We start from the raw sequence: 16,090 nt of genomic DNA, 5'->3' as shown, positions 1-16,090 counted from the left end.
GGAGCTTCCTCTTAACTGAGACCTCAGCCTGGGCTTAGTCGCATGACGGGCCGCCATCAGCTTTAGGGACCACTTCCTCAAAGCCTTTCAGTGCATGGCTCGGAACTCGGAGCACAACTTCCGGTAGGGGTTGTGCTCATGCTCCAAACACACGAGGTGTAGATCTGTCATAGACATCATCCAGGGCTTGAAACTGTCTTCCTAGAAGACATCCCTCGACACACCAAGAGAACATTTCTCAAAAAAAGCTTGACAATTATTATTATTTTTTTTAAACAGTCATACAATGAATGAGGGGTGGGTCTCTTTGGATCAGCACTGACTGGCGCGGAACGAAAAGTTGGTGCGACTGGGTGGCACCTATTTAGGACCCACGACATCACATCCAGCGTGGAGCTGATCGATGCCACCTAGCGGCATGCAGGGGTACTGCTCACAAAAATCTTCTGGATCCAGTCTGACTGAGGAGAATTCAAATGACCATATAACCCCTCGCCAACGTCGGTTTCTTCCATGACCATATTCCACGCTCTAAACATGGAGCCACACATAGAAACAGCGTGCTTTGAACAAAAGACATCCTTGTGTCAATTAACTACCTAATTTTTAATTTGAGGCGTTGATTTCTGTAACAAAATCTTCTGAAATCAAAAAGCACTGAGTTCGCAGAGCAGGTAGGATCGTTAAGGAATCTGAGACAAGATACTTTCTCTACCAGGTAATGCGTTACTGAAGGTAAGTAACTTGTTCATCTGATAGAGACATCTAGCCGCAGATTCCTTACTTTAGAATAAGATACCAAAGCATAGTAACACGGAGGAGGGACTGCAAACTGAGACTTTGAAAGGAAAAAAAAATCTTTAGGTATCACAACACCAGTCTAGAACAAGAGAAAAACTGGACATTCATAATAATTAAGGTGCATAATAATATAATAATATACTCTATGACATCAAAACCTGTGGAAAGAACCACAGGCAGATTAACCACAAGACATGAAGAGCATGGAAATAAGCTCATCCATAATAGCATGTCAAATGTGTTTCAGAAGTGACCCAACAACACTGTAAATTTCTAACCATAAGAAAACTAAAGTAGTACAAGAGAAATGGACTATGCATTCATAAGACTACCTATGAGGAAATACGTCCTTGTTAGTAAAAACTGTGTAAAGGGCCACAGTAATAAAAGTTCATAAAAGCATTAATAGCATGGGGATAGTATCACCATGATCGATATCATTAAAATGTTTTCATAGAACAAAACTGGTCTACAGCAAAGCAGAAAGCAAAATAATAATAATGTAGGTGAGCCTTAACACATTGCAAGAAGCTTAATACGGTGCCCCAGCAGAGCCTTCGGATGGAGATGCCGACAGGAGTCTCAGTTTTTGGCGTCATGGTGCTCTCCCAGGCACCACATACAGAGTGGGGGGCCCGTAGCCGACATTTGTCATACACAGAACCCACAGGGCTTAAAGCCTGAAGACATGGACAGTAAAAGCACACTGGTCCGTCAATGAAAATGTTAAAGAAGGCCTAAAACTGCCTTCCAACTGTTACCGGATCCACGCTGCAAGCGCGGAAAAGAAGGAACTGATGACAGCACATTGGCAAGTGGTTATATGGACTCTACTGACGTCACATCCAGTGGACGACGTCGATACGGAGTTGCATGACGCCCTGCACTGACGCGAGGATGTACTATGGGGCAAAAAAGTTTCGGGATCCAGGCTCGTGCCTGGTGAAGATTTTAAAGTAAGGAATCTGCGGCTAGATGTCTCCATCAGATTGACATTTACTGTACCTTGAGATGTGGAGTCACCAACAAATTGTGAAAATGCACACAGTGTGAAATCTTCAGGGAGGGAACAGGATCAGTAAGGAGTCTGTGGTTACAGTGTTACTTAAGATAACTAACTTGTTCCTCTGATGGATATTTCCAACCACAGATCCCTCAACTTTTGGACTGATACCAAAGCATTAACCCCACAAAGGTTGTGGATCTGAGGGATGGATTTTGCAACAGGATGTTGCGAAGGACTGAATAGGCAAAATTACATTCCCTGTCTACCTTAGAGACGATAGAGTAATCCCTGATGAAGGTAATGACAAACACCTAAGTAGCAGCAGGGCAGATGTCCAGCATCAGAACGGTTACAGCCAATGCCATAGTAGTAGCCTTTGCTCTGGTGGAATGAGCATAAAGGTCTTCTGGATGCTTTTTCTTGAACACATCACAGGGTAACGTTATACGAAGGACAATCCACCTTGATAAGGTTCTTTTCTGAATTGCCTTCCCTTTCATTGCATCTGTGTAATTACCAAAGAGTTAATAGTTTACACTTTGCTCCAAAGTTCTATTAATGTACAGATTATCGGCCATCAAAGGATCCACAAGTGGAGCTTCTCTTCCTCCTTGAAGGGATGGGGCAGGGAGAAAAACACAGAATCTGTTGGATAACAGCTGTGGAAGAAAGGAATGCTCAGGTCTGTATCACCATTGTAAAAGGGAAAAAAGGGGATATATGGTGTAGGAAGCTGGACTGGTGTGTGGTGAGCACCTATGGTGTTATCACCTTACACCAGGTCCAGGTATCGCCTATTAGTGAGGTGTGGACAGAGTTTAGGAAGCCAGGGCTCTCTACAGGTAGCTGGGATGAGCAGCTCAGACGTATCTAGGAGACATGCAAAGCTTATGCAATACCACTACAGTCACACAGCACTTACACACATGAAAGAACCACACAGTGTTACAAAAATAAAGGTACTTTAACAGAATAACAGAAATACTAAAATACTGAAAGGATAATACTCCACTAGAAGGTGAGTAAACACATTAGTATATACACATTAGAAGTCAGTGATTTGCAAAGAAAGTAATAGCAAACAGTAAAACAATAGAAAATAGTGAAAGCCCTAGGGGTAGACCAAACCATATACTAAGTAAGTGGAATGTGAAAGGCAGTCCCTCCACCCAAGGAAGTGGAATCTGTAGAGGGAAGCTGGAGTTACTAGGAACAACAAAAGGCAAGTACCAGGGTGCCCCCCAGTGCCTGAAGAGAAGCAGCAAGTATCTGTTTTTCCGCAAACCCACAAGTAAACTTTAGAAAAGGACTGTGCAAGACCCAAGCAAGACTGGACAAAACCAAAGGTGGATCATGACAGAAGAGGGCCTGCAAAAGAAGGGGACCAAGTCCAAAGAGCCGGTCGTGCAGCACTGGAGCAGGAGAAGAGTTCCAGAAGTGATGCAGGCGATGTCCCACGATGGAAAAAGAGTTGCAGTCAGTTAGTTGTGTTGGAAAACCACCAACATGTCTTGGCAAAGGCAAAAGTTGCAGATGAAGAGTTGCAAAGCTGCCGGAGACCAGCAAGGTACAGGGGGACTCAACCCAAGGAGGGGAGTCCCAGGTGACCCTCAGCAGTGAGGAGAGTCTGAAGAGGAGGATGCAGCCCCCACAGGCAAATCACAGGCAGCAGGCACTGGAGTCACAGTGAGGCCCACTCAGCACACCTAGAGAGGAGTCCCACGTCGCTGGAGCAGGAAGCAGGAGGCAGTAGACTGTGCTTTGCAGGGAAGAGTGCTGGAGGCCGGGGCTACACGGAGCCTGAAGATCTCTTGGAAGTAGAGCCAACAAGCCTTGGTAGGTGCAAGGGTCGCGGTGCACACGAGTAATGTCCTGCAAGGAGAAGCAAGTGCTTACTGTCTCCCAAGTTGGACTCCTTCAATCCAAGGGAGATTCCTTATTGCTATATGTGCAGACTGACTCATCGCCCCTGAGAGGATGCACAGCCAGGGAAATGTTGCAGTTGCTGGAAGAAGCCAGTGAAACAATGCTGAAGAGCAGAGTCATCGCTGGAGTAGCAGGTTGTCAGTTCCTGGAGGGTCCAGTTGCAGTCCCGGTGGCCAGAAGATGAAGTAAATGATGCAAAGCCCCAAATAGCAGGATTGGTCATCTAGCAGGGTGACCACTTAGCAGGAGGGGGCTGTAATGTCACCTTCCTGACATGGCCACTCAGACGCTCCCAGGGGCCTCTGTCCACCTTGGATTCATGATGGCAGAATCAAGTGGCCACCTGGAGGAGCTCTGGGCACCACCCCTGGGGCGGTGATGGACAGGGGGGTGGTCACTCACCTTTGCATTGTCCAGTTTCGTGCCAGAGCAGAGACCGGGGGTCCCTGGACTGGTGCAGACCGGTTTATGCAAGGAGGGCACCAAATGTGCCCTTCAAAACATACTGGTGGCTTGTGGGAGACTAACCCTCCCAAGCCATGTAACACCTATTTCGAAAGGGGGAGGGTGTTGCCTCCATCTCACAAAGGAAATCCTTTGTTCTGCCTTCCCCTGCTTGAGCAGAAAAAGCAGGAGGAAGGCACAAACCTGTCTGTGAGGTGGCAACCTGGTGGACTGCCCAGAAAACCCCAGGAGACTGGTAGGAGCAAGGATGGGGGTCCTCTAAGGAGCCCCAGAGTGCATGGAATCATACAACTAATACTGACAACAGTATTGGGGTATGATTCTGACATGTATGATACAAAACAAGCCCAGGTTCGGAGTTACCATTATGTAGCTGGACACAGGTAGTGAGTGACCTGTGTCCAGTTACACAGCTAAAATGGCTTCCCCGCACTTACAAAGTCCAGGAAAATGGAGCTGGAGTTCGTAGGGGCACCTCTGCTCATGCAGGGGTGCCCTCAAACACAGGTACTTGCACCCTGCCCTTGAGGCTAGGAGGGCCTGCCATAGGGGTGACTTACCGTGACCTGGTGCAGTGACCTGTGGTGAAAGGGTGCATGGACCTTTTCAAGCAGGCTGCAATGGCAGGCCCGCAGACACAATTTGCATGGGCTCCCATGGGTGTCATAATACATGCTGCTGCCCAAGGGGAAACCCTGGTGCCCCAATGCCCTGGGCACCTAGGTACCATATACTAGGGACTTATATGGGGGCACAGGTATAATAATTGCGGGGTCTGCTGAGTCCTAAGCAGCCAAATTTAGAGGGAGAGAGCACAGTTACAGGGGCCCTGGTTAGCAGGATCCCAGTGAACACAGTCAAAACACACTGACAGGAAGCAAAATGTGGGGGTAACCATGCCAAAAAGAGGGTACTTTCCTTCACACTGTGGCTTAACAGACAACTCGGTCAAGCAAAGTGCATATGCCATAGCAACTGGAAATACAGACAAGAAGGTCAAAACTCTCAGGTTACAGCCCTGCATAGGTTCAAAAAGTACACACATCAAAAAGAGAAGAACCAAATTAAAGCATCCACTACAGCATAATAAAGTGAGCAGGGAGAAGCTTATGTGAGCCCATTGACCAAAAAAGATGGAGTTTCTGGATGATCAGCAAGCAGCTAAAATCCAACACCTTTGGTGCAAGATCAAAATGCTCTCAGTTGATTCAATTCAATCTGCAAAAATGTGAGTATAGATTGAGGAAGTTTGGAAAAAAAACTCTGTCACAGATCCTAGAACCATCATACAAGCGGGAGTACACATCCTCAGTAACAGAGTCTACTTGAGGCAAAAACCTTAATAACTAGTCTTACCTTTGCATTAGATGAAAAGGATTGGAACTGGACTTGGTGCTAGACAATTTTACTATCAAACTTTCAGAAGTGAGATAACTGCTTAAAAAAGGTGCATCTCACAGCACCGGCCTATGTATCCTCTCTCGGTTTTAGTTGACCGCAGTGAGGAAGAAAACAACTACTACAGGGTTAACACAGAATCACACAGCACCTTGTTAGATGCAACCCACTCAGTTGGGAAATATCTTCCAAAATGTCAGTAGTTTTGCTAGCGTACTTCACGGGAGAAGGACTGTAGTTTGCAAGGCTACCACAACCTTCATTGCCACCTGAGTGAAAAAAGTGAAGACACATGATCGATTGATGTAGGAGCTAGGTAGGGACTACTCTGTTGAGTTGTATAATGCTGTATCATTTCATAAATCTGCATGTATATTTATGCCTCCTCTTTGGCTTCAAACTGGAGAAAGCTTTGGAGAGTGATCTGATCGTCACCTACCCCCATGAAAGTTACAAGAGCAGCTACCTAAACCTGCCCCACGAAAGGCATAAATATATTGTTTGGCCTCCTTCCCACTCAGAGCATTGAGGACCATCGTGCTGGTAGAAATACAAAAATCCCGTAATGAGGAGGTGCTACAAACATTATCACATGAGTTTGTGGCAGATCTCTCTACAGACCCAGTAGGAATTTAAATACTAGGTTTTAATTGGATGAATTTTGGAAATGTAAAGAAAATGATCAAACAATCCAAAGTAAAACCTGATATTGCTGAATTCTGTGGGACAGAGCAAAACTCAAATCTTGCCATAGCCGAGGCCGCACACTTATGAAAGACGAACAGTGTAAACGGTGCCGCTAAATGCTTCAAAGCTCACCACCCACCTTCAGTCACATACTACAAGCATTTCAAAGGATCTGTGGCTGAAGAATTTTTCAAGATGAGGAACCAACAGAAACAGTTACTAATTAGACAGTCAGAGCTTCAGGCTTATTCTTTATCCACCAAGCTGTAAAAATAAACCTAAAAAAAGTTGTATTTTATTGTGACCTTCACTTCAGGCTCAAATAAATACTACTGGTGTGAATAAGTGTTAAAGTGGTATGACACTAATTTTTACAAGTATAACCAGATGCAGGGGGCAGAGAGAAATCCACCCCACCTTATGTAATTACCTGTCTTGTGGTAGTGCACTCAGCTGACTCTGGTACTCAGTGGGCAGAGGTTCTTTAACTTCTATTACTGGCTCAGGTGGAGTGGGAGGACGTCTCCTTCGCTCCTCCTCCTCCTCCTTGCGGCGCCTCTCCTTCTCTTCCAGCTGGTGAGCAAAAACAATGCGTTTAACCCAATGACAGCTGTTGACTAATGTCTAAGGCTAATGTCTAAGACTACAAAGACCTTAAAGCAGACCCCCCCTCTTATCCTACTTGACAAAACATTAACACCCATTCCATTGCTTGATGTTAGCAAAAGCCAACATCAAGCAGTACCACGCAAGCCACCTCCTGTTTTAAACTCCAAAAAGAAAGTCATGGAAGGAGACAGGGGTAGGATGATATTGTTAGTTACGAAAACTGGTTCACAGCACCTTAGTACTACAGAACATGGAGGGGCTCGGATACCACGTAGATGCAGCAATTGCAAGCACAAGAACATGGCTTGGCCCATTAAGAGTAAAATATGAGTATTTTCTGACAAGTTGGGTTCTGTGACAGACCAGTGGGGCTCTACCCCTGATGTATGACAGGTTATTCATAACTACACCAAAGAGATATTTCACAGGCCCCATCTTCTGGCAATTCTCTCAATGTCCTTCTAAGCCAACCCAGACAGGGAGGTGCTTAGCTTGGATAACAAACTAGTCCTGGGCTAGAAAAAGAATGCAATGTAAAAAGAGGGGAAAGTCTGGTTTCGCATTTGTTATTTGAGAAAGCAGTTAGACCAGTCAACTGTGGCGAGAGTTGGGCTAGACAATAATTCTACTTGCTTGTTTATTTTCAGCCCTTTGCTTTTATTCAGATGTACTGCTCTTAGGATACTACTCCCCTGGGGCCCCCCTCTTGCATCAGCTTTGTATGCCTATGTTACTGGTCAAGTACCACTTCTGCTTTGTCCTAGTGTGGCTATTGTGGCAGCTTACCGTAGTCAGCTTCTCTAGGGAGACAAAGCGCTCCTCCCAGGCTGCTGCAGACTTCTGGAAAGCTTCATGTCTCTTTATCAGGTTCTCTACCTCGTCCACATTTCTGCCCAGCTCAGCTGACCGCACAATGGGCTCCTGGCTAGACAGCCAGGCCTCGGCTACATTGGCATCTCGGCCAAACATCAACACCTCCATGACTAAAGGGGAAGAGGGGAACAAGATAAAGAGATGAAGGTACAATAAAAAGCAACAGGGGGAGAAAGGGATGCAGTGTAAAAGGGATATCAGAGAGATGGCAGGTGGAGGCAGTGGGAGAGAGAAATAAAGGTAGGGAAAAAAGGAAAAAATACCAAACAGGGAGGAAGAAGGAAAGTTAGAATATTCAAAGAGATCAGTGGGGAGCAGTTGAATGGGATTAGGTAAGATTAGGGAAGTAGAGGTGGAAAAAGAAGGATTAGGAAATGAGATAGAGGAGGATGGTAACAAGAGAAGAGGATGTAATAGAATATTTGTGAGGGAGAAAGAACAAGAGGTTAAGTCAAACACTAGGCAAGAAAAGAAATGAAATAAAGGAGGAAGAGGGAATTAAAATAGGAAGCAAAACTTGAAAAAGGAGCATACGGAGAAAAAGTGAGAAAGATTAAAGAAGTCAAACAATGTGATTATGTTCCCAGAACACATACACAAGTATTTCTCGTCAGACGTGTCTGCCCCCACCTTCACAGTACATAAATGGTCCGATGCAATGTATGTCTTTTTAAATTTGAATTGCACATTAGTGCTACTCCTCCCCACCCCCTGGGGTGCTGTCATTTTAAATATCAACTGCTTACAGTAGGCTGCCTGGAGAGCTCTCAAAACCCAGATAATCACTTCTCTCAACTAAGAGCATTGTGAAGGGTCAGGATTATATGAGGTAGTAAGGATGTTCACTGTCTTACTGATTGTTAATTTCTACTCCATCTTCTTCAGCATTTTTTGAGGGAAGGATATGGAGATACACAGAATGCCTTTCTGCAAGCTGATCTAAACTGCATTGTATTGGAGTTTGTTTGATAAGGTGATAAACTCATATCTTTAGAAAATTACATTACCTGCACATACCAAGTGGTCTGTGCCAGGGGTATTAAGGCAGGAAAGCGTTTTATTTAAAACTGTTTGGTAGACCTCACGCATTTCTCTACTGAATGCATAAACCAAAAGGTGTAAACCGAGCATATACCTCTCACTTCTTCAGTGTTCAGGCCAGAGTCGATCTCAGATTCTTCATAGAATAGTCCATCTCTTGCACTGCTTTCCCAACCTAGATGCCAGTCTTATGTGTCATCCTTCTCTTGCTAAGCTTTTTCAGAAAACCCATCAGGTTAGTTTGGCAACAGCTGGATACACTCAGGATTCCGCTGCACAAATTTACTAAGCAGCGAGACAAGCTTTCTGTGCTCACAATCGCAGCATCCACAACACACTAAACAAAGAGGGTAACATCGGCCACAAGATGACTTTGCAAATTCTGATACGTCACTAGTCAAATGTTTGCATTCAAAAGATTAAGGCATTTGAATTTGCCTCTTATATGAGAAAGCAACAAACTTTGTATCTATACTTGTTCCCAAAACTTTAAATCAAATGGCAAAGACCGGAGGGAATGTTACTTTTTGATGATCAACAACAAATTAAACACCAAGTTCTATTGTTTTCCTGGTAATACCAAGGACTTTTTAGGAAGCTATCAGGACATGAATATTCTCTGCATGTACAACTGCTTCGAATGCATATGAAATGGGTATCCCGACTTTTATTTTGACCTTGGCATCATGCTAATCTAGCATGTGTACAAAGGCCTATATGTGTCCTTAATTAGAGGTCATGGACATGCTCTCGACCAGTGGGGGTGCACAAAACGTATCCTACTAGAAGGCACTGGACTACTGTCCCTGCCCTGGTGCATCATCACATAAAAAGGTTGTGGAAGCGCAGCGTGTTTTATCAAGCTGTAGTATCACCAGAAACTATTCGCGGCATTGGTGAGAGTGTGGTCTACTGTACCCTCTTGTGTAAAGTTTTGAAGAACCTAACGCTGACAACCCAGGTGCATGTCAAGTGTGTGTATGCACAGTGAAGGTTAATCACTAGCAAGTTAGCAGGATTCTGTGCGTTATACCATTCTGAGTAATAGGGCCGTCAGGTTCAATCCTGGATGCCCCTGGTACAGGATGGAAAAAGAGGACAGAGACACTGGAAGTGTATTTCCTGCACTCCTGTGGAGAATGGAGAATGAAGACCCCACCCTCATATGAGGGACGATGGAGACAGGGCTACCCTTAGACAATTCAATGAGGGCCTTTTTTGCAAATCACTCCTGATTAGTTCTTCCTCAGCAATGCCATTTGGTAGATGGTAAGGGTGAGGGATGGGACTGCAGTTTCTGTTGTTCAAGGTGAGGACACTTCTAGGCAGGGAATGCCCTTGTCTGTTCCAGACAGGTTTTTCAGGAAGACTGATAGCCTGTTGCAGACATCTCACACTTATTTGTGTCCTTCTTTTTGATACTCCTGCTTGAAGCCAATCCCATTTCCTCCAGATCTGTGAGCCATCTTCTTGCACAAAGGTTGTGTGTGAGAAGTAGCACGAGAATGACATTTGAAAGAGAACCAACCCAAACGTGTTCTGAAGCTTTAGCCAGTGACACCTTTTCTGGAAAATGCATATAAAAGTGGGATCCAGACCACATCAATTTATTCTAGTCACAAATTCTTCTCTACCTGATGAGGGTCTCTCTGAAGTGCATAGACGCTCGCCTGCCTGCTCCCCTGAAAAAGTGCAAATTCAGAAGAAGAAGCCCAGCATACTCAAAAAAGCAGACTCTCCTCAACAGTGCAGCCAGGAATGACACATGCTGTTAAGGGGATCCCCACAAGTCTTTCTGCACAGTTCCTATGTGAGCTGCACTGAAACTTCAAGATCAGGTATAGCTGTGTCACCTGGCACTCTGAATTGGGTGCAAGACTGAAGCTAAGACTGCTGACTTCTAGATCAAAGCTGCATTCCTGCTAAAGCCAGAAGCCCTGATTAGCCTGGAGGCTCCAACTGTTGAATATGGCCATCTGTTTACACGTGGCCAGGAAGCTGTGGCTTGAGAATACAACTGCTGCTCTGTAAATTTACCCAATTAAATTCCATCCCACACACACTGACCGAAGCAAAGCTACTGTGGGGGCCCCAGCAGGAAAGCACCTTCGCCATCAAGGCGACAGCGTGAACGGTATTTGCAGCACAGCTAAAACTGCAATGATAACCAGCAGGTAAATGGGAGGCTTAGCCTGCTCGTGGGACAAGAGACTATTGCACATAGCAGAGTCTGCCTTGTATGCTTGAGACCTATGCTAAAGGCATAAAAGGACATTTGACCAGTAACAGGATTTGACATCTTCTGCACCTGTGCCTAATAAATGCTGAAATCCTAAATGTTTTGGAGATTGTGATCATGGGATCCCAAACATAGCATGGGGAGTAGATACTGTGAAGAGGCGGATATTGTGCCTCACTGTTAAACATGACTTAGATTACAACTCTGTATGACGTTCCCAACAAATTGTGTAGCAATTTTTTTCTGATATGAGATTAAAGTAGTTCCTTTTTTCATAAAAGATTAGCACCGGTCTGGGCAACATAGTATTGTTTTGGTTGGTTAATTGTTCAGTTCTGTGTTCTTGTCTGCCACATTATCTTTCCGAGAAGCCGGTGACTGCTCACCCAAACCACCTTGAGAGTTAAGTGTAGAAAGGGTTCCACTTGACAAAGTCAGCAGAGCTAAGGGGGCATGACAGAGCCCATTATCAGTCTGTTTCCTTGTATCCACAAGTACTGAAAAGAGACACATATGAACTTAGTAACATTCAGAATTGAAAACGTTTCTGTAAAGTGTTAGAAAGGGCTATCTTTCTAATTGTTATGCATAGTTCAAGCTCTTCATACTACTGTCACTTGATCAATGAGGAAGGCTCTTTGGCTTCCTCAAGCATGCTACTTTCTAAAAACAAACTATTTACAACTGAATTGGAAGGGCCCCAGACCCGGACTCACCTTAGGGGGCTCAATGTTGCCAGGTGTCCAATTATCTCCAAGGTTTCAGAGTTAGCGAGTATTTTAAGTAAAACCTCGAGGTTACTCTAAAATGCGTAGTTATCAAATGAATGGGTGATTCCGGGTCATCTTAACCCATTAAGTTTCCACTCCTCGCAATTTCCCCTCGAGTTTCTGGCTGTTTTCAGTTTAGGTTTCTGCAACTCTCAATGAACAGTTGACTTATAAGGATCATGGTGTCAAAAGAAACAATTAGCAATTGCCCCTTTTCTACATAGTGGCTTGAAACACAAAAGACTTTGCTTTGGCAAAGCTAGTGCAACTGCCTTTTAATTTCAATTTGTGATGCAATGGATACTGCACAATTTATTAATGGTGAACCCACAGAAAACGAAACTTCTCCTTATGTCATTGAAAAATACTAAAGCAAATTCAACCCAGCTGAGCTCAAAGTCAATGGTGCCTCACTAACCTTGTCAACTGAAGTGAATTCCCTCCACTGTCTCAGAAAAAAAAAAAACCATCTCACTCAAGCACAATTAAAATCTGCAGCTCCTGCCCTCATCATCTCAATATTGAACTCCAACAACGCCCTGCTTGTCTGTGTTCCCCAAACATTTGCCTCACTGAGAGCAGTCTTTCTCTCAACAGTCAGGTTGGTCTCTTCAAAGAAAAAAAAATCTGTCACATAATGTCCCTCATAATAGACGTACATTGGCTAACCTTGGAAGGAAAGTTAATATATAGTGGCGTATTTGAAAATTCCTCCCTATATATAAATTTTGCAGACTATATAAGGACACTAAAGAGGGTTGACGAGCAAGCTATCCATTCTGAAAAAAATAAATTCAACACAGGTTTTGCCATGAAAAACTCTTTCTCTGATACGGCCCCATATCTTTGGTACTCTAGCCCAAACAACGGAGGACTCTGATGAACCCCTCTCTTTCAGAAAAACTCTGAAATCTTACCTGTGTTTCGCCTCTAAAATAGGACTTCCAGCCTCCTCTGAAACAATCTGATGTGGTATAATATTTCAAAACTACTCTCTACTTTCCAGCCCATATGCTTCCCCTATAATTGACCTTTCCCACAAAAGTGTAACTTTTCTTACGTTGGTTTCACTTTTACACGTAAAGGACACAAATACCCTGTGCAACATTAGGTGCTGCTGTCATGAATACTGTGAAAGACGCCACTTTAGTTAGGTTAAGTTAACCTGTTTCTCTGTCTTCTCACCTACATATCTTTTACTGAAAATATGAAAGTCATGTCCAAGGCTGCTCACTTCTTATTTCTCATCTTCGACGACAAATGCCATACTTCTAATATGGCCCCTTGATGTATAGGTCTCAAGGTGTTAGTAATAACCTATTAAAATCAACATGTGTACAGAGCTGATGCACTTGTGTATTAATATCCTAAGTCTGCTAATAACGTCATGTCTCCAAACCCTGAATGATTTTGTAAATACAAAAGATAAATTCAGGGGTGAAACCCTGTACACCGTCCAGGATATAACCATTCCTTAGGAATGGTCTATGTGCTAAGATTATCTTCGGAGGTCCTGCCAGAATGCCCAATCAGCCACTCTCAGTCAGAACGCTTGGTCTGGGTGCCTAGCAGAGGGTACTCTTGCCTACAGCCATAGTTCTAAACCTTTTGACTTCTGTGGACCCTTACTTTATCATTACTGGATCCCGGGGACCCCCACTGAATCATTATTGGAATCTGGGGACCACCCACTGAGTCATTACTGAAATCTGGGGACCTAATCTATTATTATTATTTAATTTTCTAAGCAGTTACGGACCACCAGAGGAGGCTTTGCAGACCCCCCGGGGTCACCGGACCACAGGTTGGGAACCACTGGCCCACAGCACATTTCCTCCTGCTGGTAGAACTTTGACAAAGGATAGCTGCTGCATTAGCTGTCAGCAGGTTCAACAGGTATGGTGTGTGGTAGTTCAAGAACTGCAAGAGGCAAGCTTGCTTTTTATGCTATGACTAAAAATATGGTTGTTGCTTTGAAAGAGCTAGATGGTGGTAGGATGATAGGAACTTTCTAAACAGAAATGTTAATTTTATTCTCACTGCCTATGACATGCATAACTGCTTTTGCATTTACATGCTCTGTGGTTACTGTGCACATTTTAATTACTAGATTAAGACTTTAAAAAAAAAATGCTTTAAACAAATCTCTGTTCATCTTAGAACTATGATTGATTGTGTTCAAGAACAAAATATTGCTTGGAATACCACTGTGTAGTTGAAACTTAAACAGAAATGATAAGTAACCTAACAACACTGCCTATGCAGGGCTACTTGGTAGGTTAGTGAAAGGGCAGATTTTTACCTGGTATGTCTTCCTCATTTCCTTCCATTCGTGGCCTTTGAATTCTCCCCAGACGTCAGACTGGATCTGGAAGATTTTCGTGAGTTCGCCTGTGAGCCAGTATGTGGTGTCAGTCGGCTCAGTGTGGCATCGTCCATGCCGGAAGTCATGCACGCTTCACCTATATAGGTGCCATCTCAGAGCACTGATGTCAGTTACTTTTCACAACATTCCACACCAGAAGCACAAAGCCATGAAGAGCACTGACACTGGTGTGTCCAAACTAGGGTCCTGAATGGAATCATCCCGACCCTAGAAATCTGTCTGTAGAGCGGGGAGGATAGGTGGGTTGGTAAGGAATCTGAGGATAGATATTGTCTCTACCAGATAAGGCGTTACCTGAAGGTAAGTAACTTGTTGATCTGACAGAGATTTCTAGTTGTAAATTGCTTATGTTTGAATAGATACCCAAGCAATCCCATCCCCGGTAGCAGGTCCGCGGACAATTTTAAACTAGGAATTCCTGCAGGACAGAACGGGCAAAATGCCTAGCCCTAAGGCAGTAGTGTTTGGTAGAACTGTGCAGGAAAGCACATGCTACTGCCTGGCAGATGTTCAGGACTGGGAGTCCAAGTGCTAATGCAGTGGTCGAAACCTTCGCTCTGGTGGAATGAGCCCGTTACACCTTTGTTCGCCCCAACATACCCAACGAAGAGTTGATCGTCCATCCGGAACTCTTTTTTTCAATCAAGACAGAACAACAACACTCTTTTGGGGTCCAGGTGGCAGAGTTGCTCCCCTTCCTTTGAGGGACGTGGAAGCACATTAAAGGTTGAGAAGATAGCAGATTGTCCCACATGAATTGGTGTTAACACTTTCGACAGAAATTAGGCCCTAGTACGAAGCATCAGATTGTTCAGATAAACGGAGAAGAATTGAGGCTTGGAAGATAAAGCCTGCAGCTCACTCACGTTCCAGGCAGATGAAATGGCCATGAGGAAGGCTGTTTTAATCGTGAGCAGGCGGAGAGGACAATTATGGAGAGGCTCGAAAGGAGCACTCATCAAGAATCTATGGACCTAATTAAGGTCCCACTGAGGCAGAATAAAAGGAGAAGGGAAAAACATATGTACAAGGCCCTTCAGAAATCTACTTACTGTAGGGGATTTAAATAAAAAGGGTTGGTCAGGCAGTCGCAAGACGCAGACAGAGCAGATGGATCAGTGGACTGTTTTGTACGATATGATACAAATCGCTTCCACCAGGAGGCGTATACTGTTTTGGTGGAGGAATGCATGGCTGCCAGAATAACATTGCAGACTTCGGGAGGAAGGTCGAAAATTGTGAACTGCCGCTGCTCAATCTCTACGTAAGAAGGCGGAGAGATGAGAGGTTTGGGTAGATGACCTTCCCCTGCTTTTGCGACAGAAGATCCGCCCGAAGGGACACCCTGATCAGAGGATCAACACTCACGTTCAATAACTCGGGAGACCAGGTTCTCTGTGCCCAGTCCAGACCCACAAGGATGACTTTGGTACAGCCATTCTTGATGTTCTCGCGTGGAAAGGCATAGAGGAGGCCTGAGCTCCTTTGGAGACAAAAAGTGTCTCTGAGCTAGAGCCGCCTTGAAAACTCCAAAGCATAAAACTGCTGACACTTCGCTTTCTTGGTGAAGGCGAACAGATCTAACCAAGTCTCTACCTACTGTTGAAAGAGACCTTGCGTCACCTCTGGGTAGAAACGTTACTCGTGATCCGCTAGGCATCAACAGTTGAGTTTGTCCGCTCTGGCCTTCAGGAAACCTGCCAGGTGTTAAACCACCAGGGATATGCCCTGTTGTTTCAGAGATGTCCAGAGATGCAGAGCCTCTTGACAAGACGGTCCATGACCCCACCTCACCCGGTTTGTTGCAGTACCACATGGCAGTGCTGTTGCCCCTGAACACCTACACAACCTTCACTTGATGAATGGTAGAAAGGCTTTCAATGTCGGTC

The 16,090-nt window shown here is 44.6% G+C and overlaps 1 protein-coding gene across 4 annotated transcripts in view; it reads right to left on the bottom strand.

Moving 5' to 3' along the window:
• The window catches only part of SPTBN2 (spectrin beta, non-erythrocytic 2), an 812,320-nt gene that overhangs the window by 65,968 nt on the left and 730,262 nt on the right, over positions 1-16,090 (bottom strand). For all 4 annotated transcript variants that reach the window (XM_069207822.1, XM_069207824.1, XM_069207825.1 and 1 more), the window contains 2 exons: positions 7,679-7,875; positions 6,714-6,856 (listed from right to left, as the gene is read on the bottom strand). In XM_069207822.1, coding sequence (XP_069063923.1) covers positions 6,714-6,856; positions 7,679-7,875 — 340 coding nt within the window. The remainder of the gene's footprint in view (positions 1-6,713; positions 6,857-7,678; positions 7,876-16,090) is intronic.

This window comes from Pleurodeles waltl, chromosome 9 (genome assembly GCF_031143425.1).
Source record: "Pleurodeles waltl isolate 20211129_DDA chromosome 9, aPleWal1.hap1.20221129, whole genome shotgun sequence".
Lineage (NCBI taxonomy): Eukaryota > Metazoa > Chordata > Amphibia > Caudata > Salamandridae > Pleurodeles > Pleurodeles waltl.
Note: the sequence above shows the minus strand (reverse complement) of the source record. Positions and strands in the feature narration are given on the sequence as shown.